Below are 27027 nucleotides of genomic sequence, written 5' to 3'. Positions count from 1 at the left end.
TCTCCTGTCTACCAAATAATCTTTAGCTTCAAGGAATTACAGTTGACCCTTGAACAATGAGGGGCTTAGGCACACCAACGCCCACACAGTGGAAATTCATGTATAACTTTTGACTCCCCCAAAACTTAACTGCAGTTGGCCCTTTGTAGCCACAGAGTCAACAAAATGCAAATCAAAACATTATTTTTGGTCCACAGTTGGGAATGTAAAAATACTATTTTAAATCCCTGGTTGGTTGAATCCAAGGATGTGAAACCTGTGGATCTGAAGGGCTGACTGTATTTATTAAAAAAAAGTCATACATAAGTGGATGTGCACAGTTTAAACCTGTGTTGTTGAAGGGTCAACTGTATTCCTTGCTGTCTATTCTGAAAACTGACTCTTGAATCATTGTAACCCTAAATTAACACCCACATGAGGGCAAAGCAAGCAGTAGAAGGAGCATTCTGAAGACTTGGGTAGACTTTAAGGGTGGGTTTTATGACATGGTAAGAGAAGGGGCAGGGATAGGTGTATTTGATCTGACTTGGCTTAGGGAGGGACAACATGGGAGAAGCCAGGGTTAGGTACTTAACCATAAAGTTAAGGTTAGATTACTTAACCATAAAGAAACCATTTTCTTCAGGTAAAAAAAAAACACAAAACAAAACATACACATTGGCAACTCAAGTGAGGGAGCCTTCAATTTCAGGATGTTCCCCCTCAGTGTGCATGGTGGGAGGGGAACTATTTCCTTGCATAGTACCTTGGACTGGCAAGAGAAAAGGTCTTATTTCAAAAAACAGAGTAGCCCTGAAAGCTCTCCAGGACAGTAACACAATTCTGGGTCACATCAGCTCCTCCCTCACCTATAGGGCAATGAATAGCTTCTGTCAAGCTTTTGCTACTTTGCCTTTACTTATTTCTACACAGAAGAGTAAAGACTCTTTTATGATGTTGGCTTTATTATTGAAAAAACATACATTATCTCACTCAGAGCTTTCAGTGACCTGGGGACTGTTTTTATTTGTCTTTCTTAAGTGAGCCTGCTTTCTGGTGGGGTGGGGGTGGGGGGCGCGAGATGAGATAGAGCGCCTATGATTCTCTCTCCCCCTTTAGGTGGGCTCTGATGGTCTCTCCCCCTTTAGATGGGCTCTGATTGTCTCTTCCCCTTTAGATGGGCTACGGCAAAGGTGGCCAGAATGCACGGGGCCTCCTCACCAGGTTGTACAGTCGTGCTTTCATCATGGCAGAGCCAGATGGGTCCAATCGAATGGCATTTGTGAGCGTCGACATAGGCATGGTATCCCAACGATTGAGGCTGGAGGTAAGTGATTGATGTGAGGAAGAAATGACTTGATGTTAAAAAAAAGTCTGTAGCTAAGCCCTCCTTGTTTTTCATCCAGTGAGTTTCTATCCCCTGCAACTTTATAGGCTCTTGACAATCCAGCAGACAGAGTGATCCGAATTTTTCCATTCTGAATCATCTTGGTCAAGATTTGCTTTCAGTTCTGCTGGTGGTGCATCATCATTATTGATTGCTAATGTTATTTGAAAGTTTATTACTTTCCAGGGGACCTTCACATACATTATTTCATTTAATCTTCTTTGATAGAAGTCTGAGTGTCAATTAATCAGTAACCCTTCCTTCAAGTTTTTAGACAACTGAGAATGGATGTAAGTAACCTGATGAGAATTAAAAATACAACACTGAAATGAGGTTGGCCATAGATTGCTGAAGCTGGGTGATAGGCAGACATGGGGATTTTATTATATTACTAGTAGCCCTGCACACGAATCCGTGTGCCAGCAGCTCTCTGTGGGGCCTGGCCACTCCACGCCCACTGCCCAGAGGCTCTCTGCGGCCCAGAGGCCCATCTGTGGCCAGGCACGGAACACTTGCTTGTCGCTGGGGCAACGGTGCAAGCATTCCATGCCCCAGCCTGGCCAGAGGCCCATCCTTGGTGGGGTGTGGAACATCCCGCCTCCCCCCCCCCCGCACCCCTCGCCCCGGCAGCTCTGTGCCCGCTGCCCAGAGGCCCTCCGTGGCCAGGGTGGAATGCTTGCCTCGTCGCTATGGCAACAAAGCAAGCATTCCTCCAGGCCGCTCATGCTGCCCACTCTTAGCAGCCGCCCCCTGGGACTGGGGGACTCCGGTGGGGCTGAGAGGATTGTGTGCCACCATCTTTGTGATGGATAATGGTTAATTTGCATATTACCCTTTTATTAGATAGGATTCTGATTATGTTTGTGTGTGTTTGAAAATTTCCATAATAAAATTTAAAAAGAATAAGTTAACTCAATTGATCTTTAAAATGGATTGTAGAATATGGCAGGCTCTTCTGTGATTTTCCCCAAATTTAGGTCTTATTTCCCTGTGGGGAGAGTTGAGTTTAGCAGAAAGGTGCATGGAGGACATGTCTTGGGCTACCTGAGACTTGTAAGGCAGACAGAGTGAGAGCAAGGGAAAGAGAGGAAGGGAGAGGGGATGAGGTGGGGAGGAGTGAGAAATAGAGTGGTGGAAATGGCTTCCAAGTCTATCTCTCTAAGCCAATTTCTGCTATATTTTCTGCCTCAGATCAAGTCACAGAAAAAGAATGTGCTCTCTGATGTCTGTTTACATATTCATGAGTGAGAAAGGGGGGGACACAAGAGTACCTAGAACAATGACCATTACATGTCGGTTATTCAGTGATGGGAAGGCCTAAATACCTTTTTCAATGTCACTCTATCTTGGGGGTGGGGGTGGGGGTGGAATGGAAGCCTCTTCCATTTATGGAAACATGAGGAGCGGGAGATTAAGTAATTTCCCCACCCCTACACTTACAACAAAATGGAGGTGGGTCTGTTTTTATCCCCTTTTTATGAATAAAGAAACTGAGTCTTTTAAATATATATATATATATTTTATTGTTTTTTTACAGAGAGGAAGGAAGAGGGATAGAGAGTTAGAAACATCGATGAGAGAGAAACATCGATCAGCTGCCTCCTGCACACTCCCCACTGGGGATGTGTCCACAACCAAGGTACATGCCCTTGACCGGAATCGAACCTGGAACCCTTTAGTCAGCAGGCCAGCGCTCTACCCACTGAGCCAAACTGGTTAGGGCAAGAAACTGAGCCTTAAAGAGGGCAATTAACTTTTCCAAATTTACACACTTGGAAACTGGTCAAGTTTGGTTCTTAACACATATACCTGATCCCAGAGTGTACATTCTTAAAAGAACATTATTTTATTATCTTGGAGGGAAATGCATTGATAACCTGCTTTCTGCGGGGCATGTTGCTAGTCATTCAGGGGACACACAGCTAAGTGAGTCATAATCCATGTCCTCTGTGAGCTCTCTACCTCGTTGGGGAATAGAAGAAAGGTCTGTCAGGGAAATATGCAAACAACTAATTTACTGGAGTAAAGTACAGTGACGTGTTAGTTATCTATTACTGATTAATAAGTAGCCCTAATGTATAGTGGCTTCAAACAACAAACACTCATTATCTCACACTTTCTGTGGGTCAGAAATTCAGGAGTGGCCTATCTTGGGGGTCCTAGCTTAGGGTATCTTGAAATCAAGATATTGGCAAGGACCGCAATCATCTGAAGACTGGAGTGTGGCTGGAAGATCCACTTCCAAGAATATTCACTCATGTGGCTGTTGGCAGAGGGCCTCACTTCCCCACGGTCCATATCCTCATGACAGAGCCGCTGGCTTTCCTCAGAGCGACTAATTCAAGCGAAAGAGCCGGGAAGAAGCCACAGAGCCTTTCCTAACCCAGGCTCAGGAATTGCACACCATCACTTCCACCCTGTTCTATTCATTGGAAGCAAGTCGCTAAGCCCATTTCACACTCCGGGATAGCAAAGTTAAATTTCACTTCTTGAAGGCAAGAGTATCATCTAATCTGTGGGTATACAGTACTTTAAAACCACCACATGGAGATGCAGGAAATGAAAATTAGGGGGGAGATTTTCAAAGTGGAAGTGACACTTGAATGGGCAGAATTTTAAACGGTTTACATGAGGAGGGAGAGCTGAGAAATGCAGGGGACGGCATGAACAGAGGCACAAGGGAGGAATACAGACTCTAGAGACAAAGCTTGGTTAGTTCTATTAGGACACACATAGGCATGGAATTGGAGATGTGTCTGGAAGGTGTGTTCATAATTATAGAGGTCCTGGGATGCCAGGTTGTTTTTAATTCTGTAGGTGATGGGGATTCTTAGAAACTTTTGAGTGGAAAGGTGATGCAATCACAATTTTGCATTAGAATGATTACTCAGATGGTGAATTTGAGGTGGATTGGAATAGACTAGAAATAGAGGAGAAGACACAAATGGGCAGATTCTTTAAGTTGATGTCAAGGCTCTATTGGTGAGGGTCCAGTTGGGAAAACAGTAATCACACTAGGTATTTCAAATGGGGGATTTAATACAGGGGAGTTTTACAATATGTTGGAAGGCCGAAAGAGCTATAAAGGGAAGCTAGGCTTGCAGGAAGGATTTTAACTCTGCCTGGCGATTTCCCCTACATCATGTGACTCACACAAAAGTTCTAAACCAATGGGGGTGGCAGTGAGACTACATGGTGGTAAGAGGTCACATTAAGTGCTAATGGATCTGGGAACGAATAGACATAAAAGTGAACACTTAACTTCGTTTCCATGATGAGTAAGGCACTGTTCTATATCCTCCTAACAACTGTATGAGGAAGACACTATTATTATGCCATTTGACAGACTGGGAAACCGAGTTGCAGAAGATCAAGTGACTCGTCCAAGATTACACTTACGAGCTTTCTGGGCTGGGATTCAAACATAGGCACCTCAGGGCCAGAGCTCATGCTCATTACCACTGCACATGCTGTCTTTCTGAAGAATCAAAGAAGGCTCTGATTGGGAAATAGTGTTGTCAGTGGTAGCAATAGGAGAGTTAAAAGGCAGACTTTGGGGGTGGAGCATGGAGGGGAGAGGGGTTTAATGGGTTGGATTATAGACACTATCAAGTCAATAGTGGGGACCATTTAATCATCTCTTCCTAGCTTTACTTCCCCCATGCAATCTGAGACCCAGTGGGAAGGCCTTTAAATGAACCCACTTAGTCATCCCCAGTTAACCCAAGGGAGGTTGGGAAAAATAAATGTTGCTAAACAAGTGCCATTAAGCTTACTTATTCCACTTGATTTTAGGCAGGTTCTCAGTCTCAGCTTTAAGATGGATGAAATTTCCAGCATGGAATGAAGAGTAAGGATGGTTTCTGAGTGTGAGGCAGGGCAGGAAAACAACGACTTTCCAATTCTGCCTATGGCATGTTCCCAAGAGTGTCAGTGATAGAAAATGGAATGGAAACTGCAGAAAAAGAAGGGAGCTGTAGACACGAATATAGCTTCTTCGTTCTATGTTAAAATACCCCTCCTTTCATGAAGTAGACAACATACTACTTATAATGGCTGTCTGCAGGCTTTGCCATTAGATGACTGAGTTCTTAATTTATTTTTCTTTTCTTTTCCTTGCAAGTCCCATGTGTCTGATTGTATCAGAGATTGTAGTTTAGGATAAGATTTCTGTGAGCTGTTTCATTGATTCTTGAATAAACCTGAAGAAATAGACTTATTTCTAAAATCCTAACATTATAGTTTTGTTTTGTTTTGTTTTTTTTTGGAATAAAAATGGGGTAAAGGTCAGGGGAGCTTTAATGTTGACTGGCAGTTCTTTTTTTCACTACCTTCCTATATTGGCTACAAAGCTGTAAGAACATTAGCCTTTGACTTTAGTTAAACTTTCATGATGCCCCTTCATTGATTGTCCCCTCTTCTCCTTACACATATTTCTTCTTCAGGAGTGCAGTCGTTGCTGCATGGAAGAGTATTAAGAGTGATGAAGATTTGGGGTTGAAATTTGGATCAAACAGAAGGAACATGGAAATTTATTGGGTGGCGAATGGGGCTTATTTGGTCAGAGGGATGTTAGTCTGGTTATATCGCATTTCCTTGGCAAGCTTTACTGGTGTCCCAGATTGTTTCTGTGGATTTGGTAACCTAGCAATGGGGCTTGGGGCATGGAGAGATTAATGAGACAAGATGGTTTTAAGATCTTCTTCCTGATTTAGTGATCACATGACTAGAATGAGGGTGGTGTAGCTCTTCATCTAAAATAGAAGATATTGAATGGATGTCTGTGTATTAAATATATGGCACATGCATTGCTGCTACTATTCCCTTAGGTGCCAGTCAGTGAAAGCCGATTGTTAAATATTCAGGAACTCTGTGAACTGTTTATTAAACTTTTGGTAGCTTGAAATTGATTATGGTGGGAGTTTTTATACCACACAAACTGGCAAACAATGCAAAGGAGGGCTCTTTTCTTTCTTTCAAAGAGACAATTATCAGGATACCACTGTGAATGCCATACTCCAGATAGACATCACTGCTAATCAAAAAAGGTGCTCTTTTCTGTTCAGCCCAGATTTGGATTCAGAATCCTTCTCAACACACACTGCTTCTGACAGAACACACAAGTAAATAGGACTGAGTGCATGAGATGAGCAGTATTTGCCATCCTTGCAAACAAGCTTTTGTAATTGTCCCTGGTATTAGCTGTTAGAATCTTACACTGGGGAAGGTTGCTTTGGGTTTGACACTTTTGCTGCTTTTAATGATTTTTGACACAAAAAAGTCAAAGCATCTTTCATAAAGAAGCCACAATAATACCTAACTCTAGGTTCCTTGGATTAAAGCATAACCAGAAATAGGTACTCAGCAACATCATTAATTTTCTTCCTTTTTTTATGTGTATGTATCATACAAAGACCCTAATCATGCATTTGGATGTTCATTAATTAATGAACTAAATGAACATTTACTGAGTCTCTTTGTTATTAGTCACATATTCCCTTACAAAGGGTTATATGGAGAAGTCAGTTTAAAGCAGGAATAATCATATATCACTGTTCAGGACTTTTGGCGAATGGGGCTTATTTGGTCAGAGGGATGTTAGTCTGGTTATATCGCATTTCCTTGGCAAGCTTTACTGGTGTCCCAGATTGTTTCTGTGGATTTGGTAACCTAGCAATGGGGCTTGGGGCATGGAGAGATTAATGAGACAAGATGGTTTTAAGATCTTCTTCCTGATTTAGTGATCACATGACTAGAATGAGGGTGGTGTAGCTCTTCATCTAAAATAGAAGATATTGAATGGATGTCTGTGTATTAAATATATGGCACATGCATTGCTGCTACTATTCCCTTAGGTGCCAGTCAGTGAAAGCCGATTGTTAAATATTCAGGAACTCTGTGAACTGTTTATTAAACTTTTGGTAGCTTGAAATCACTGTTCAGGAAACCAAAGAGGCGGGGATGGGTGCTTCTGATTTACGTTACCACAGAAGTCATGTAGTATCACTTCCGTGTCATGAGGTTGAACTCATGGCAGCTGTTTGAAGGCTTCACCGTGGCTGAAGGATCTCTAAGGTTGCTTACCCACGTGCCTAGCAAGTGAGTGCTGGCCAGATGGTTCCTTTCCACAAGCACCCCTCCACAGGATTGCTGGGGTGTCGTTGGTCATAGTGTTGGCTTCCCCCTGATCAATAAGTGTAATGGTAGGTGCCAGGGAATATTGAGTTCTTCATGTTGGGAAGTGAGGCAGTAGAGTAAAGAGGACTTTGCACTGTCTCTGTTCACTGCTCCCACAGTGCTTTTCGCCCAGGTATTGCTCTCTTCATTTAAGGCTCTGATGAAGGGAAACCTTTTTGGAAAGGTCATTCCTCATGAACACCCATCACCTTCTTTTTCCTATTTAGCTTCATAACATTTATCACTGTATAATAGACTATTACATATTTCTTTTTTGTTTATTATCTTTCTCTCTCATTAGAATAAAAACTTCTTCAGAGTTTTTCCTAGTGCTTGGAACGGTGCCTGGATATTAATGCTATGTGTGAAAAAATGAATGGGGAAGAATACTGACTCTGTAGTGAGATTTGGACCTGGATTCAGGCTCTGCTATTTATTAGATCAAATTATTTAATTTCTGCACACTTCAACGTTGCCAGCTAAAAGACAGAGTTAAAAATACAAACCTCTTGAAGTTATTGTGATTTTTAAATGACATAATGTATGTAATACCTAGCATTGTGTGTGCTTGCACATAGCAAGAATATATGAAATGTTAGCTATTGCTAGAACTGTTGTTATTACTATGATGATGTACTGAAGCTATATATACCTATATAAACTATGTATGCACTGTAGATATAGCATGATGATATAGAGAGTGAAGGGCCATTGGGCAGACAGCGAAGTCATTGGTTTGGATCAGTGATTGGGCTAATCAGTGCCTTCCTTATGCTAAGCTCCTATGATATCTCACCTCTTAGTTCTGTTTTCTTTCTTCCTTTCTTGAAGGTCTTGAACAGACTCAAGAGTAAATATGGCTCCCTGTACAGAAGAGACAATGTGATCCTGAGTGGCACTCACACGCACTCGGCTCCAGCAGGATATTTCCAGTACACCGTGTTTGTGATTGCCAGCGAAGGATTCAGCAATCGAACTTTTAATTACATGGTCACTGGCATCATGAAGGTAGGCAGCTGTTCTTTCCCACTGCTCAGTGTCTTAGGAGTGTGCTATGGAGACGGTCCCTATAGAGTCTTCGTCTGAGCACAGTCCCCTCTTCCCCCTTCATGACCCCCTGGTAACCCTGGTCCTGAGCTGTGGGCTGGTAGCCTGAGGCACTTATTGGGAGAGGAGGACTCTGTGGCAGTAACTTCACACAGTCACCACAGAAAACAATTTGTATGTGACCCTTACAAATAATAGGGCCCCACATGGTCTGTTCTTGCACTAAGTCACACAAAAAGACACCAACCCATCAAGGAACCAACATTACAAATAATTCCAATCTTTCCTTGTGTTTCCAAACATTTCCTTGTATTTCTCGAAGAGCCCAAAAGGAGACCTAATTGGTAAATTTCTCAAGTCCTCTACACCAGCTTTAGACGGACATGGTGCTCCTACCATACCCCCAACTTTTCTCCCACTCATGGTTTGGGTACATTTTGGTACTCCTCTCTCTCCTGTCTTCCAGTTTATTATTTTATTGCACAGGATCCTTGATAATGTTTTCTTCTTCATTCCTTTGCCTTTCAGGCTTAGTCTCTCTCTATTTTATCTTGTAAAGTCACCCCTTCATACCCGCAAATCCAGGGACCCAGTTGGCAAAAGCAGACATTTCTTTGCAACGCTGTTTTTCAAACGGTGGCTAGCAACCTATAAATGGTTTTATGAAATCAATTTCATGGGTTGCAATAAACATAAAAAATAAAACAAATAAAAAATTGGAAAACACCATAGTGCATCATACACATTGTGAACTTTATTTTAGAATATATATGCTGATATGTATTAAGTTATGATGGAAGCTGTATTGCTTACTGTGCTTCTCAAAGTTTGAAAAACTGTCTGAGAAGGTGGTGGGCTAGGGAGGGTGGGGAGGGTGGAAATACCTACATGTTGTAGGAGTCGAGTCTCCCATTTGGGCCATCTGAACTGGCAGACGTGCTGACTCACCAGCCGGTGCTGATGGGCACTGTGCTTCTCCACATGGAGCACTCTTTCTCTCTCAACCCTGAAGGCCAGTCTGTTTCCTTCCAAAGGACACCAGCCATGTGGTTCTCCAGCTTTCATCTGTAGTGGGAACAGGTTGGAGACCAAGGAAACAATCCACAGGCCTCTTCTGTTTATATTGACGAAATCATTATCCCCAATAGGATTTCTAACTTGACAACTCTCTTTTTTTCAAAACCCACAGAGCATTGAGATAGCACACAAAAATATGAAGCCAGGAAAGATCTTTATGAATAAAGGAAATGTGGATGGCACACAGATCAACCGAAGCCCCTATTCTTACCTTCAAAATCCACTGGCAGAGAGATTAAGGTGAGGAGGGTAATTATCACAGGGAAATCATGTGTTTCCTTTAGGAGAGAGAGACAGAATCTAAAACAGGGTTGTTTACTTGACGAATATGATGGGATCCTAAGAAAGTATCAGAGCTAAAATAATTTAAAAACATGTTGATAATCTAAGACAAGCAGAAATAAAAAGTAAACATAGAAAACATACAGCAACCTGTCTTCCTGCTTTGAGGGCTGTGAGACTCAGTGTGAATATTTGGAGGACTCCGGCCTGTGGGATCTGACATAACTGTGGTTTCATCTTAGCTTTCTCACTCCTAGCTGGGTGACCTTTAGGATATATGGTGATGATGATAGGTGATTTACTTATCTTTATTTATTGGCTCACAGTTTCTTCGTTTGTTAAATGGAGATAAAAATGTGCATAACAAGTATTTGTTCAATTAATGAGTAGCTCTTTTTATTATGTTATTCAGAAGAAATCATCTTAGTCCAAGAGACTGTGGCAAGAGAAAGGAGATAACTGAGTAAAAATACTGAAAGAACAAGAAATAAAATGAGAATAATTGAATGGAACAATTAAGGGAGATGATTAGTTTTTTTTAAGTGATGAGTCAGGTTTGCAACAAAGAGGGTACTTGGCTACTATGGCAATGTAAAATAACATCTCAGTCAATTTGACCACTTGACATCTTACATTTGTCTGCAATAGACAGAGAGCGAAAGGACCTAAAAACATTTTAAGTCACAGGTCCTGAACGCTTTTGATTTTGCGTATTTCCTGCTAATGGAATCTGAGTGGAAATTTCAAAGAGAAATCCTTTTTGAAAGAAATACATGTTCTATAATAGTGCGTATATTACATAAACATGTATATTTCACCTCCAGCGAGCCAACCTATGGCCCCTAGCTCCGGTCACAGTTGCAGGCCATTTCTTCAGCTGGGGACTGAGGTCCTGGGTGCAGGCCTCGGACTGCCGCCTGTCCGGGAGCCTTGCTTCCTAAGGGGCATGTTGGTTTTTGTCTCTGTGCCAGCTTCTGCTGTTTGTCAGACATGGTGCCCAGGTTCTAACATGAAACTGACTACATTTCTTTGTCTTGGTGACTAGGTACTCTTCGGATACAGACAAGGAAATGCTCGTCTTGAAAATGGTAGATTTGAATGGAGACGACTTGGGCCTCATCAGGTACTCTGTTTACTTTCTTTCTTTTTTTTTCTGTGTGAGTAACTTTCCTTAATTACAAGGTTGGGGTGGGGAAGAGACTGGAATAGTGGAAGCAGGGGCCAAGAGTAAGCTGAATGGTTAAGAATTCAGACTCAGGAATCAGACACACCTGAGTTGCAGCCGTGGGCCCTGTGGCAAGGTTCTCAACCTCTCACCTGCCACAAGGGCTAATAAAAGATGATATAAATGGCGGATCTGGGCGAAGAAGTTCAGCACAGCATCTGGCATTTGACATAAAGACTCAGCAAATGTGAGTGCTTATGACTATGTCAAGATCTTATATGGGGACACCTGTAATACTGTCAACAATAAAAAATATATTTAAATAAAAAAATAAAAGATCTTATATGTGAAACTTCTATGATGGTAGACAATTATCTCTTCGTAAATGAAAAAAACAACCTGACCAACTAGGAAAATGAATATGGATTTGAGGTTATTTACCTGTTTTCCTGAAAGGATCAAGGGAAGTCTAGTGTAGGACAATGCTAATTAGTGATGAAAGCAGAACTGAGACCACCTAAAGCAGTGGTTCTCAACCTTGGCTGCACATCAGAATCACCTGGGAATCTTTTTAAAATCCTGATTTCGGGGCCTCATCCTCCGGAAATTCTGTTTCTTTGTTATGGGGTGGGGCCACAACATTAGTAACAAAGAAACAGAATTTCCAGAGGATGAGGCCCAGGAATCAGGATTTTAAAAAGATTCCCAGGTGATTCTAATGTGCAGCCAAGGTTGAGAACCACTGACCTAAAGGAAGCAGATGATGTGAAAGTACAGCTTGGCATGGATTGATTTCAGCACCTTTTTTATAAACAAGGAAATATGGGGATTTTTTCTTGAAAAATAAGGTACTTACATTCATAGGTGATTTTGCTCACAGCCATTGGACTGACTCAGGCTGGGTAACAGTGCAGACACCTTGACGTGTAGACTTCCAAATGACGCGGAAATGCCCTAAAAGAAAGTGTATGCTTGCACTCGGGTTCGCTCTGGGCTCTCATCCCTCTTAGCTCTGTTATTTAGGCCAAGTGATGTGACTGCTCTGTGTCTCGGTTTTTTATGTGTAAAATTGAGGAGTAAAGGAAGTCCTTAAAGATGTTGATAATAAGTGTTAGTAAAGGTGGTGAGGTTCTGCCAGGTAGAATTATGAAATATTTAAGTGAAAGGTTCTATGTGAGTCAAATGAACAGTAAATTAAAAGTAAGAAGGGGTGAAGATAAACATTAAAGGCTATGACCCACAGTCATAGGTGGTAGAGAATAGCATGGTAAAGAGTTCAGGTTTTAGGTATAGGCTTTAAGACTTGGGTTCAAATCCCCACCCTGCCACTTATTAACCCTGTGGCCTGGGGAAAGTAACTCCATTACTTACACCTCAACTATTCTATTTGAACATGGGAATAATAATAACTCACAGGTTGTGTGACGATTAAATGAGATAATGCACGCAAAGCTCTAATTTTGTGCCTGACACAGACAAAAGTTCAATAATTTTAGCTAAGAGGTAAGAAATAGAATAATATTCTACCTCTTCTAAAAACTCCATTATTGGCATATCAGAGTGCTTAGAATTCTTAGCATTGGAGTTATTTCTTTGGGTTTAAAGTGAGGACACTAAAAACTCCCTGATAAGATAAACTTTATTATATGGGTTGACGTAATAGGACTCATCTCTTATAATAAATTTATCTACTGATTAGTTGCTACCTAGCATTTAACTCAATAGACTTTCTAAATGTCAGGTATACTTGGCATATGTGATGATGAATAAGTCATAGTCCCCATCTTCAAGGGTCTTGTAGGCTAGTTGGGTGATTGTGACCTGAAGCAGAAATAACCTTCCATTGTTTTTATAACCTTTTCTGTTGTCCTTGATGTAATCGCTCCTCCAGTTGCCTCTTGTTGAATAGTGAAAATTGCTCTTTGAACACATTGAAAATGATCCAAAAGAGAGTCAAATTTGGGTGCCAAGGAACTCAGCCAGCACATGTAGGTGCCTGATGTTAGAATCCAAAGTATGAGAAATTTGGAAGCATAGAACCTCAGGTTTTCAGAAAACAGAGGTAATCTAGTTCAAAATTCAGCTAAGTCCTAAAAAGGTGACATGGCCTGCCCAGTGCCACAGCCGAGACTCTTCTTCATACTGCAAACAATGTTGAAGTTCATCATTTATTCCTTGCTACTTTCATTTTTGTTTCTATTTCTTTGTTCAATAAGTTTGCCCTAGGCACCTGCTGTGTGCCATGCAACACTTCCCAGTCCTTGGAATAATGCATTTCCTGGTCTTGAAATCAGAAATCAGATACCTCAGAATCACCTTGGAATCAAATACCTGTATTCTGTGCCCTTTGAGCAAATCCCCTAAACTTTGTGAGTCTCAGTTTCTACACTTATCAAATGTAGATTTAGCATCTTCCTTCTACATAGAGACTATTCATGTATTCATTCAATATTGTGGAATATATGTGTCATTAGCTGAGCTTCTATTATAGATACACTGATGAGAAAAAATTGATATAGTTGCTACCTTTACAGGACTTACAGTCCACTGGTAGAGACAAAAGGTATTCAAATAGTCATACAAATACATATATAATGATAATTGGGTTAAGTGCTAAGAAAGGAAGGCTTGTAGAGCTACCTTAAAGAGATTTGACATGGTTAGGGAGACTGGGAAAGGCGGCCCTGAGGAAGTGACGATAGAGCTGAAAACTGAAGGAAGGGGAGGAATTAACCAGCAAAATGGGGAGTGGAAAAGGACTTTTAACACAGATGGACAAGCATGTGCAAAAGTCCTTTTTGAGGCCCACTTGAGGAACTGATAAAAGGTCTGCGTGGCAAAAGTGCAAAGGATATTGTGAGATAAAGTTAGAGGTAGAGATTAGATACCAGGATAAAGATTTTGGTCTTTATAATCGAGGGGAATGGAAAATCATTAAAGCGTTTTAAGCTGGGGTTGGGAGTTGAGAGGTCTTGAAGGGTTAGGAAGAGTGATGATGGCTTGAAGAAAGAAATAGGATTATGTGCATGAAACTATTCTATACTGTGAAGTCCTCTACAAATACTAGACCACTATTTGCTCCAATTGATCTAAAGGAAATATTTTTGCCTGATACTGCCTTATGCAAAAACAGTCAATGATTGTTCTCCAGCTGTGGAGAACATGTTTGGAATGTTTTGAATTCTGAGTTAAAAGGTGAGCTGTGTGGCATTTATAAAATTCACTTTGAGAGCTTTTGGCATGACATGGCTTCTCTTTGTCGGAACTGTAAGGAAGGTCTGAGTAGGTGTTTGAGTAATTGCTCCATTGCCTTCTGCTTTATACACTGAAACTCTCATTCTTGCAGAAAGGGTCATTTAAAGGGGCCCTTTAAAGGCACATTTTAAAAAACAACAGGGACAGTGATTTATGTAACCTACTTGAATAATTTTTGTGCCCCCTTAGAAAAATCCAATTTATGAAATTACACTAATTTGTTTGAATGAGAGTGGCTTACAGACCTCAGTCATAGTGTGTGTGTGTGTGTGTGTGTGTGTGTGTGTGTTTGAATGAGAGTGACTTACAGACCTCAGTCATGGTGTGTGTGTTTGTGTGTGTGTGTGTGTGTGTGTGTGTGTGTGTGTGTCTAAATCTTATCTACCGTCCAAAACTATGACTTCTCAAATTATAATGTCCCACTATCTATTCCCTATGGCTCTCTATTCTACCCTTATTTTCCTCAGCCTACTAAATCCTGCTCAGAGAGCAAATGGAGAAACCTCAGTGACTGCCTTTCACTAACCATTCTTGACCTCTTCTCTTTTCACCATCTCATCTTGTCTTTAAACCTCCCCATTACCATTAACTAGTTTGTGAATCGCTGGTCTCTAGTCACACCATTCACTGAATTTCTCTTTCCTGTTCTGCCCCTTCTCTGCTGTTGTGAAATTTGCTGCTGTCTTCCTGCTCCACCTTTTTTATCAGTCCGTCTGTCTTGTTCTCTCCAGGAGAGCGTACATAGGCCCTGGCTGTGAGATTTCATTCGATGTCTGAGCTATCAACCTACAAAGTAAGGTGCTTAGTAAGGGCTCATTGATAACAAGAGCTGACTGATAACAGGTAAATCATGCTTGTTAATTAGTCCCAAGTTAAGAAACCAGAGCCATAAAAACCAGTTGTCATAACTAGTAAAAGACGCTGGACTTACTTGATTGTTGGATTTCTGGAAAATTCTTAATCCAAAGAGATTTAGAAAGTTGTTATTTTTTTCCAAGTTTTTCCACCGGTATAAAAATAATATGTACTCAGCAGTGAAAACTTGAAAAATATAGGAAAGTGAAAGAAAAATTAACTCAGTTATCCTTCATCAAGTCAACCATAGTTAATATTCAGGTACATTTTCTTCTGCCCTGTCCCTACATGGAACATATTATAAGGAGTCAGCACGACTGAAAGGTCAATGTGTACATGTGGATGCTTACTTGATATCTCTCATTCTGGGCACTAGAAACTTTAAAATACTGTGAAAAATATTAATGATATTATCTCCGTGTACTGAGACTATCAAGTGGGTTTTTTTTTTTTGTAGTGACTCTATGTATATAAATGAGTTTTTTGGTCTCAAAGTCTGTGTACTCTTAAGTTAATATAGCTAACTCATTTCTCTCTGCAGGTTAGAATTTTCCATGTATATTTTGCGGTTATTTTCTTCTTACATTTTAGAGGTGTCTTATAAATATCATATACTTTTTTTTTTTTACTCTCTCTTTGTCTTTTAATGAGTGAGTTTGATCTCAGGAATTATGATTATTATATATCTGGATTACTTTCTGTATCTTTCACTTTGTGCCATTTGCCTCACTTTTTCAATGCTTTTCCCCTTAACCTCCTACCTTTTTAGGATTGATAGGGCTTTTCAAAAAAAAGTTTTAAATGGCAGATTGTGGTTTCCAAAGATGGTCACAACGACTGTCATCTCATATCCTATATAATAAAAGGGTAATATGCAAATCAACTGAACAGCAGAATAATTGGTCGCTATGACATGCACTGACCACCAGGGGGCAGATGCTCAATGTAGAAGATGCCCCCTGGTGGTCAGTGCACTCCCACAAGCCGGCTGATGGCTGGCAAGTGCAGTGGTGCTAAGCCCGTTGGACATCTCCTGAAGGCTTCCTGGACTGCTAAAGGGTGCAGGCCAGGCTGAGGGGACCCCTGGGAAATAGAGAAGCAGGTGGGTATTTTAAAATTATTTATTTATTTATTTTACTTTACTTTTCAATTACAGTTTATATTTAGTACTATTCTGTAATAGCTTCAGCTGTATAGCATAGTGGTTAAAAAATCATGTGCTTTTCAGAGTGGTCTCCCCAATGTTCCAAATACCCACCTGTTATTAGAATATTATTGACTATACTTCCTATGCTGGAATGTACATCTCTGTGACTATTCTGTAACTACCAATCTGTACTTCTCAATCCCTTTACCATTTTCACCCAGCCCCTCAATTCTCCCTCCCCATCTGGTGGCTAGGACTTGGCACACGGGTATTTTGTAAGCCCTCAAGTCTCTGCCACAAGAGGGCAGCGTTTTCTCATTTAATTATTTCATGCCTAGATCATTTAAGTTGAATATACATGTTTTGAATACACACACATACTCACACCATTATGTTAATCTTAGGAAATATATATACACACATGTATTCAGAGCTTCATAGCTCTTTTCCCTTTATATCGGTAATCATCAGCAGCAGCAGCTGCAGAAGTATCAATATCATCATCATCATCATCATTGTGATGACTTATTCCATTCTTATAGATATACTAGAGGCCCAGTGCATGAAATTCATGCATGGGGGGGGGCCCTCAGCCAAGCCTGCACCCTCTCCAATCCAGGACCCCTTGAGGGATGTCTGACTGCTGGTTTAGGCTCGATCTTTATCGGGCCTAAACCGGCAGTCGGACATCCCTCTCACAATCCTGTACTGCTGGCTCCTAATTTCTCACATGCCTGCCTACCTGGTCACCCCTAACTGGCCCCCCCCCCCCCCCGCCTTCCTGGTCACTCTCAACTTCCCCCCCTGCCAGCCTGGTCGCCCCATGCAGCCTGCTTGTTCAGTCGTTTGGTTGTCCCTCACTAACCTCCCTGCCGGCCTGGTCCTAGGCAGCCATCTTGTGAGGGCATGGGGTCAACTTGCATATTACCTCTTTATTATATAGGATTTGATCAGTCTTTAGATGTATTTGTTCCTTTAATTGTCAAATGCTGTGAGGTAGCTACTATCATCTTTATGATACAGATAGAAATACTGAGGTTCTGTATTAAGTAACTTCAATTAAGTATTAGATTAAGTGACCTGTGTCTGACTGTGGAGCTATACTCTTAGCCACTAAAACATATGGCCTCTGTATTAGTTTCTTAGGGCTGCCAAAGGAAATTACTATAGACTGGCTGGCTGGTTCAAAACAATAGAAATTAACATTCTCACAGGTCAGGAGGCCAGAAGTTCAAAATCAAGATGTTGGCAGGGTTGGTTCTTCTGGAGGCTCTGAGCGAAAGCCTGTCCCAGGCCTCTCTCCTAGTTTCTGGCAGCTTCCAGCAATTCTTGGCTTGTAGCCAAACCACTCCAACCTCTGCCTCCATCTTCCCATCAGCTACTTCTCTAACTCTCTTTGTGTCTCTCTTTGCTACCAGGTCACCAGACATTGGATTTAGAACCAACCTAAGCCAGTAGTATCACTTGCTCTTTACCTTGATTACATTTGTAAAAACTCTATTTCCAAATAAAGTCACATATTGAGATTCCAGTAGACATTTTTTTTTTGGGGGGGGGGGAGTACTATTCAACTGAGTACATCTTCCTCTATTGTATTTACCCAATAAGCTCCCTTGTTATTACATGGAACTCCCATGTTCATAAACACTTCCTTTAAATGGATGGATGTACAATACTCTCTTTCCCCATTGGTGCACATTTAGGTAGTAGAGGGTGACAGCTAGCACATAGGACCTTGATGCAAATCACACACAGGTGTTCCCTTCCCTGGGCTGACCGAGGTGCCTAGGTAGGTGAGCAGAGCAGCGGCCGGATTTCAGCTTCCACTTAACTGCTCTGTCAGTCACCTTTCTGCATGTGGGACATGATGGCCCAGGCCTGGGAGAATGGAACCTAGGATGGTTTGTTACTATTTTAGAATATTTAAGAAGCTCAATTTTTGCATTTGGCTTTTTTTTTTCTGTTTCAAATTAGGAAGCACACAATGTCCACATTGAAAGAGGCCCTAGAAATCTTTTGCTTCAAATGCCTCCATAACATCAGATGAGAAAATAATGATAATATCCTATAATAATTTGGTGTTTATTGTTTCACATAGCATAGTTGAAATCTATTATTTTTCAGTCTTGGGAAAAGAGACTCAGAAATTTTAACTAACTTTGCTACTAAATAGGGTAAAATATCAACTCTCTTGTCTTTCCTCAGTACTTTGCTTGGGTCAGGCTGACTCAAGTCGAGCCCTGCTTCCTCTTGTACATCCCAGCTATGACATAATCATTATTTTAAAATGTTTATGAACAGGGACATAGTCCTCCTTTTATGTCTGTAGTCTGATTTCTTTTGAAACTACCTACACCTTTCTTCTTCTCTTTTGAACTTTGCTTTGATGAATATATTTCTGACCAGATAAAAGAAGTTGCGAGTACAGCCTTCTTAACTTAAAATGACCACCTTTGTTCATATCTTTATACATATTCATAATTTATACCTTTACCAGAGTACTTTGGTTGCTGTGACAAGCCTGATATTTTAATAGCACATATTTCAAAGGACAGTGAAGAAAATATATAGTATCTTCTTTTTCTTATATTTAAATAACTTTTTTGAATGCTTTTAAAATTTTTTTTATAGAGAAAAAGTTCAATTAATTTTATAAGGGCTAACGTAAATGAAAATAACTCAATGAAATAAATAAGAATTCAAGTTTGTAGTCTAATTACAAAATTCTTAGCATTTACCTTCTCCACAGATATTTTTGTGATTTCTTCATGGTATAGAACTCAGCTCATTCCTCTCTGTGTTCCTTGGGGTTTAATGCAATGCCAGACACACACGTGGCTACTAATAAGTTCATGTTGATTGAATGAATGGCACAACCACCTCCTCTCTTTTCCTTATGTGTTCTGTTCTGGCCATTGTGACTATCCGTTATCTGGACACATTGAACCTCGTCCCACCTGCATGCCTTTGCAATGAATGATTTTTTCCAGTGACTCCCCCCGCCCCCCTTCCAGGTTCTTACTCATTTTTTAAGATCCAGCTCAAATGTCAGATCCTCCATGAAGCATTTATTAAGGTCACGATAATGCCTCATTCATCTCTATGTCCCCAGCATCTGGCACAGAGTCACAGTTATGAAATGTGCATTGAAATGAGAAAGTGAATGAACAGAGGGACAGAGTCAGTATCCCATAGCAGATAAGAACGTGGGCTTTATGGTCTGACAAACCTGGATGCATATCCTGCTTCTTGACTTGGCACCTGGTGACCTTGGTCAGGTTATGTCATCCCTCTGAGACTTCATTGATTGTCAAACGAGGATAATGACAGCATCTGATTCCACGGGTTCTTGTAAGGATAAACTGAGATCCTGTTGGGAAAATCCTTCACCTCATGTGTGCTAAATGATAGCGTTGATAGACTTGTTCTACAGTTCTCCCTCGATTGCACTGGAGAGGCTGTGGTCTGGCCGGCCTCAGTGTGATTGTGTTAGATGGAAATATTTTGGCTGGGGAGTCATGGATTTGTCATGGCCACCACCCCATTTTCAAATGGAATAAAACAGAAAAGCAGACTCCAGCTAACTGGAAAACACTACTAGAGTAGAATTTTCTTGGCACTTAAGTTTTAGGAGAAAGAGACAAACCACAAAATAGAAATGAATGTAAGGGTTTTTTTAAAATATAGAAACCTTGCAAGTAAGTTCTAGGGGATGACCTTTGAACTGTGTTCAGCCTAAACCTCTGTGGTTTTGCACAGTGGCAAATATATACCATAGGCATTGAATTAATCCTACTGGTTGGTGATTAGGCCTTAAACTGTTTTTTAAAAAAATTGAAATGGGTGTCAAGATAAAAAAGAAACTATTATAAAAAGTTTCAAATATATACCAATTTAGAGTGATTAGTCTAATAAATTTCCACATAACTATTAATCAGCTCAATAGTTAGCAATATTCAATCAGCTCAATAATTAGCAATATTCTGCCATTCTATTTCATTCTTCTCCTTTTTATTTGTGTGTTTTGCTAGAGTATTTAAAAGCAAATGCTAGACATATTTTTTCACTCATCAATATTTTAGTATCAGATAAACGCTTTAAAAGTTTAATTATAATCTGTTATCACTGCCAACACAATTAAAATTAATTTCTTAATAGGATCTAAAACCCAGCCCATGTTTTGTTTTCCTGATTGCATCAATACGCCTTTTTAAAAATATTCATTGGGTGACATTGGTCAACATAAGCATATAGGTTTTGGATATGGGTTTCTATGTTACAAGATCTGTATATTGTACCGTGTGCCCACCACCAAAGTCAGATCTTCTCCTGTCACCTTCTATTAGGTCCTAATAAGTTTTAGTGTTATTTTGTTTGAATCAGTATCCCAGCACAGTTCACAAATGCTATTTGTTGGCTACGTGTCCTAAGTCTGCCCATGTGTAACCATTCCCCTCCTTTGTTTCCATGCATTTCTTTCTGTAAGAATTTTTAAGTAGATAAATATTTCACAAAAACAAGGTTTGTGGTTTCTCTTGAAAGTTCTGGCAGCCCTGGTTCACACTCCCAGAATGCGCATTTGGCTGCAGCACAGTCCCGCGTGCGAGTGCCTGCGGACCCCACAGTCCTCACTAGTCCCTGTTGCACCAACCAGCCCACCTCATTGACGTTGCCTACCCAGCCCCCACGGGCGTTATGCTGGCCACCTCTGACCTACATATACATCTCTTGGGCAACGAGGACTGAATCCTAAGTGATGACCTGCAAGTCCACAAACATGCTCAGTCATGATGTCAATGTTCAGTTTGGTGCCCTGTATCATGTAGGTAGGAATGGAAGCTTTCATTCCTATGAAATGTTTCAAAAGTTTCCAGTGAAGGATTACATCAACAAAATATTTTTCAAAAATCCTAAATTAGCTTAAAACTTTATGGATTGGCGTGTCTCTTTTCTTGATCATTCCAGTTCATCTGCTTTACAGCCTTTCATTCTGTATCTTTTTCACCGTGTGGAGGTTTGATCTACAAAGGCCACTGGACAAGGTGTCACAAGACCCAAACTTGAGCCTTGGTCCTATGGCAAGTGGGCCACCGTTTTGCTTCTCCGAGACACCTTGCAGAGTGGAGGTATTACCAGCCTATCTCTCAGGGTTGTTGTGAAGGTCAAATAAAGTAGCAGGTGTGATGTTAATTTGTAAACTGTATATAGCTCTCCACGGAAGCTATTACCGTGCAGGGGGCTGTATTGAATGATGCGCACCATCCTCTTTCATGCCTCCATGTTGTTACTCTGCTGTTCCCTCTCCTTGGAATGCCCTTAAGAATGAATTGCTCATCATCTATGGTCCCCAAACACTTTATAACCTTTGTCACACTGTAGTAAGGGCGCTTTTCACATCTTTGTCTTCTGGAAGATTCTGAAAGCAAACTGCAGTTTATTCAGGGCTTGGCACACAGCAGACTCTCAGTAAGTGTCTGTTGAATTCGTTTGGACTGATTTGAGTAATTATTCTATGTGTGCCTTCTTGAAGGACAAAGTCTATGTCATACAGTTCTTTAGGTATATCATCTGATAACTGACCAACCTTGGCTCTTGTTAAAAGCTGCTGCTGCTGCTGCTGAAGAAGAAATATTCATAAAAATAGTTTTGTATTTTACATTTAAGTCAATGATCAGACTTCTTAAGTATATTATTAGTAATGTAAGCTCATTAACAATGAAAGCACCTAAATGTGAATGCCTATGATTAAGTATTATTTTTTTCTGTTGGGGAGAACTTAACAGAAATCCCAGTCATCCTTTTTGGCCCCAGTTATCTGATTTTCTTCATTAATTTAGGCTTCTTGCTCTGTTACAGCTGGTTTGCCATCCACCCTGTCAGCATGAACAACAGCAATCACCTTGTCAATAGCGACAATATGGGCTATGCATCTTACCTGTTTGAGCAAGAGAAGAACAAAGGACATTTACCTGGACAGGTAAGAATTTGTGTTATTCAAAACTTCACCTAATTCATTGAGTATCATCACTCATGCAATATTCAAAATAGCTGAGTCAAGTTTTCAGAGTAAAGAGTTAGTATGGGCATCACATACTGTTATACTTGGATTAAAAAAAATTTCCATCTTAGTAGGAAATGAAAAATTCAAAAGGACCAATAGACTGTGTCAAACACTACCTATATTGATGGCTTCATAAAGTTATAATTAGTTGGATAAAGGAGGGCAAGTTCAAGGTTTTTGTAGTATATAATCATTTTTATCAACTTGGAAACATGGCAAATTGTATTGATGTTTACTTTTGTTTTCAGAGTTGTAAAAGTATTAAGCATCTCTTTAATGGTATAATAATCTGAATGAGGACAGATGCTGAGTCCTTTTCACTGGTCCAGACATCCCTCTTCATAGTGAGTTTCCTTTCCAGGACATTGTTCTACTTTCCTGTCATAAGGCCAAAGTCAGAGACAGCCCTAATCCATCAGACTTGTTTGTAATTTTGAAACTCAGTGAGTGACCGGATCAGAGGTGGGGGCCAGGAACCCAGTCCATGTACTCCAGATGCTGCTCAGATCTGTATACAATAAAGACTACAGCTAGCTAGGTGGGAAGAGGGACCCTGTCTGCTTGCCACCAGAACCTAAGCCCTAGAATGCATGATATATGATGGGATGAGAGTCCCGGGCCCTTGACTAGAATAATGCTCTGTTATGAAGATACTGATTCATGAACATTTGATCTGATCTTTTAGCTCCTTTGTTGACAAAACTGTATTTTTTCATCTTAGCCTGTATTTTAGGGAAAAGAAAGGAGGTTCTCATTTGTAATCATTGGCTAGGTGCTAGGCACTTTGAAATAAATTATCTTTTTAGCATCATGATCTCTGATACTTGCTTGCTTCTTTTTCTAAGAAAATTTACGACATTTAAGATGGAATGGTATAATCAAACAAAATAGAAACAGACTCATAGATACAGAGAGCAGACTGACAGCCATCAGAGGGGAAGGGAGTTAGGAGGCTGGTTGAAAAAGGTGAAGCCAATAAACAAAATTCACCAACCCCCAAAACTCATAAACACAGATAATGGTATGGTGATTACCAGAGGGAAAGGGGGTGGAGGCAGGTAGAAGAGGGTAAGGGGGACACAAATGGTGACAGAACCATTTTGTGTGGTGAACACACAATACAATATACATATGATGTATTACAGAATTATACACTTGAAACCCATATAATTTTATTAACCAATATCACCTCAATAAATGCAATAAAAATGTCACTTGGAATAGTTCCAACCAAAAAAAAAAAAAAAAGAAAAAAGTACAGAATGGCAGGACAGTGGCTTGAGGTTACCATTCTAAAGGTTATACGTTGTTACTTCAGGTTGAAGAGATAGAGAAACGATGCGTGGAAGCACAAGCCTGGATGGTGGACACTGTGTTTAGGTTCAGTTTCACAACAGGAAAGTCCGCATTGGCTCCTCTCTTTTTAAGCCAATACAATATGTATTTTTAAAGGGCAAATGCATCTTGGACCTCTAGGTTCAACACCAGCGGCAAAATTGACATGTCAGCCTTTTGTAACTTGTTGTTGAGCACTGTGGTCCTTGTCAGCGCGCTTCTGCTTGAGGCACAAATTTGAGAGTGTCCTGCTTCAAGCCGCTCTATTGATAATTGGAAAGTCATGAGTAACAACAGGAACACTGACTGTACTGGGAACCTTTTCCGGAGTAAAGCATTTCCCTAGATTATTGTATATACACCCTCCTTTTTATTGTGTGCCAATGGTTTTGGGTAGTTCACCGAAGCAGATGGAATGCTTGCGTTTTGAGTGGGAGGCGTGGGGAAGAAAGAATAAAAGGCAACTGCTGCTTCTCTTGGCAGGGGCCGTTTGTAGCAGCCTTTGCTTCATCAAACCTAGGAGATGTGTCCCCCAATATTCTCGGCCCACGTTGCGCCAACACGGGAGAGTCCTGTGATAACGCCAACAGCACTTGTCCCATTGGCGGGGTAGGTACCTATGCCAGGAAATCTTCGCTTTTGCATGTCATGTATCTTTTATGTTTGAAGATTCATCGTTCATTGACAGGTAGGTTTTCCTCAAGTATACATCGGCCTATTTACCTCTATCAACTCTTCTGCTCAAAAGCACCCACGAAATGCCAATGAGATAAAATTATAATTTTCTACGTGATTGTGAAGTTTTTTGAATGGTGAGGCAATTTAGGAAATGTCAGAGATTAAATATCCTTCCCCAGGCGTGGGCCGCCTGAAACATGATGCCTGGGCATTTTTGTGGAAACAGTACCCCAAACTGACTGCCCGAGACATTGCTCACTGATTAGTAAAGCTATGGATTAAAAAAAACAACCACACACACAAAAACAATATAAGATAATTTTTTTCTTTTAAAATTGCAAAAATCTTGCTGTCAGAACTCCAACGATAAGAAAGCATAGAGAACAGTCAAAAGTGAAAGACCCTATCACCTCTGTCCTGCCCCACCCCTTCCAGCAGTTACCTGTGGAATGACTTCCTATGTATTTGTCTGCGTAACCACAAACAACATTTATAACTTACATACTGATTTTTTTTATTGGTCCAGGATTTCAGTTTTCCACTCAACTTTGTCTTAAAAATATTTTTATGACTATATGTGGATCAGTGTGGTAAGTTTCAAAGACAAATGAGGCTGCACCATCATTTATTTAACCCCCCCAGCCCCCCAAGCTCATTTAGATTATTCCGCTTGGACATGAGCAGCAGATGCTAATTTCTGGGTCTTATTCTTTGTGTTTAAAGAACATTTCACCTGTAATATTGCTTTTATTTAACACTATTTCTGGGCTATTTACTTTATTCCAATCAACCCCACCCAATGAGCAATACAGTTTCAACAATTACACTTTTCTGTTATATATTGCTATTTTTATGTAGAAAGTATTCTGTGTTACCCTTTATTTGCAGCATCTCTACACATTATTAATTCACAGTAGATTTGATAACTACTTACTAAATTACAAAATTCATAGATGAGATGGTTAAAACATTATTATACTTATTTGCAGCAGAACATTATGCATCAACTTAATGTCTTCTGTTGAAATACCTAAAGTGGGAAAAACTCATAATGCATGATGTTGACTGAAAAAAATCAGGACTTAATAATGAATATTCATTGTGATTGCAGTTTTGAAAATCAGTGTATCATTGTAAAAAGACAAAGTGAAACATTGACTGAATTGTTGACTATGATGCTCTCTTTTTGATACTATTATAAATAGGCTTCATTTTAGTTATTTTGTACTTATTTTTTATTTATACATTTTGTTATTTTTTACGATGAGCATAGTTTACTTTATAGTCTGAAAAATTTACAACAAAGTCATGCCCCCTCCCCCAATAGAATTCTGTTTTCCTCTGCTCCCCTCGATGCGTTGGGTCGAGTCAGCTTCCCTCAGGTTTGCAGGACTGCAGGTGGCAGTAAGGAAGGGGTATGCTCCCCTCCTCCCACCCCCATATAAAGTAGGAGAGAGAGAACTTCTCCAACATAGAATAAAAGTTCTCTCTTATCTGATTGGGTCAATTTCTGTCACATGTCCATCCCTGGAACAAAATAGTTGCTGGGGGAATGGTATGTGCTGAGTGGCTTAGGTTGGGTTCCTGCCAATCTTAGCAAGGCCTAGAGCCTTAGACTTACCAGGAACAAGGAATGGGACATTGACCACAAGGGGGGAGATGGCTTTCTGAACAAAGTCAGGACTCACATAAGAAAGAGGAAGAGGGAAGGAAACAGGCAGGTGCTGCCATGTCTTCTGCTTTAATGGGGGTTCTTTAAAAACACAACAGCTTAAGTTTAGGAAAAGGTTTTAATATTTTTTAGGAAAAAATATATGCTTGTTACACATTCAAATAATATGGAAAAGTTCAGAAAATAAAACTATGAAAAGGAGCAGCCCTCATCCCATAAATTAACCTGTTAAAATTTTAATGAACTTCCAGATATTTTGTGCATCCATGCATATATATGCATGTAAAATTTTAAGTAAGTAGGATCACACGGCAATGCTAGTCTATAACCTGCTTCCTTATTTCCAATAAATGTGCTTTAAAACATCATTTAACATCCTTCTGTGCCTGGCAAGTGTGGCTCAGTGGTTGAGCACTGTCCCATGCACCAGGAGGTCACGGTTTGATTCCTGGTCAGGGCGCATGCCTGGGTTGTGGGCCCAATCCCCAGGAGGGGGTGTGCAGGAGGCAGTCAATCAATGATTCTCTCTCATCATTGAAATTTCTCTCTCTCCCTCTCCCTTCCTCTCTCTGAAATGAATGTAAACATATTTTTAAAAAATAAATAAAACCCCTCATAATTTTCAGTATTGAGTACCATAGTTAACCAGTCCCCTGCGGATGGGTATTTTCTTTCCCTGACTTCTTCCTTCCTTCACACCCTCTCTCCCACCTTTTCTTCCCTTCGTGATATAAGCATGCTGTGGTCACTCTGCTTGTCATACATATTTTGTCAAACGAGTAAGAGTTTCGCCATAAGCCAAATTCTTGAAAGTGAGTTTGTTATCAAAGAGAAAGGACCTCTAACGAATGCTACACACAGCCCAAACACTCTCTCAATCACATTTCCACGCACAGTGCACGAGGGGCGG

At 40.4% G+C, this 27027-nt stretch overlaps 1 protein-coding gene across 1 annotated transcript in view; it reads left to right on the top strand.

The window, feature by feature from the left end:
- ASAH2 (N-acylsphingosine amidohydrolase 2) overlaps positions 1-27027 on the top strand; it is a 58753-nt gene that overhangs the window by 7377 nt on the left and 24349 nt on the right. Inside the window, exons 4-9 of the mRNA XM_081104811.1 lie at positions 1157-1306; positions 8375-8551; positions 9780-9907; positions 10995-11072; positions 22228-22348; positions 24251-24376. Of these exons, the coding sequence (XP_080960937.1) occupies positions 1157-1306; positions 8375-8551; positions 9780-9907; positions 10995-11072; positions 22228-22348; positions 24251-24376 (780 nt within the window). The remainder of the gene's footprint in view (positions 1-1156; positions 1307-8374; positions 8552-9779; positions 9908-10994; positions 11073-22227; positions 22349-24250; positions 24377-27027) is intronic.

Source organism: Myotis nattereri (assembly GCF_964212035.1).
Source record: "Myotis nattereri genome assembly, chromosome: 13".
NCBI lineage: Eukaryota > Metazoa > Chordata > Mammalia > Chiroptera > Vespertilionidae > Myotis > Myotis nattereri.
The sequence above is the reverse complement of the archived record's forward strand: the minus strand, read 5'-3'. Positions and strand labels throughout refer to the sequence as shown.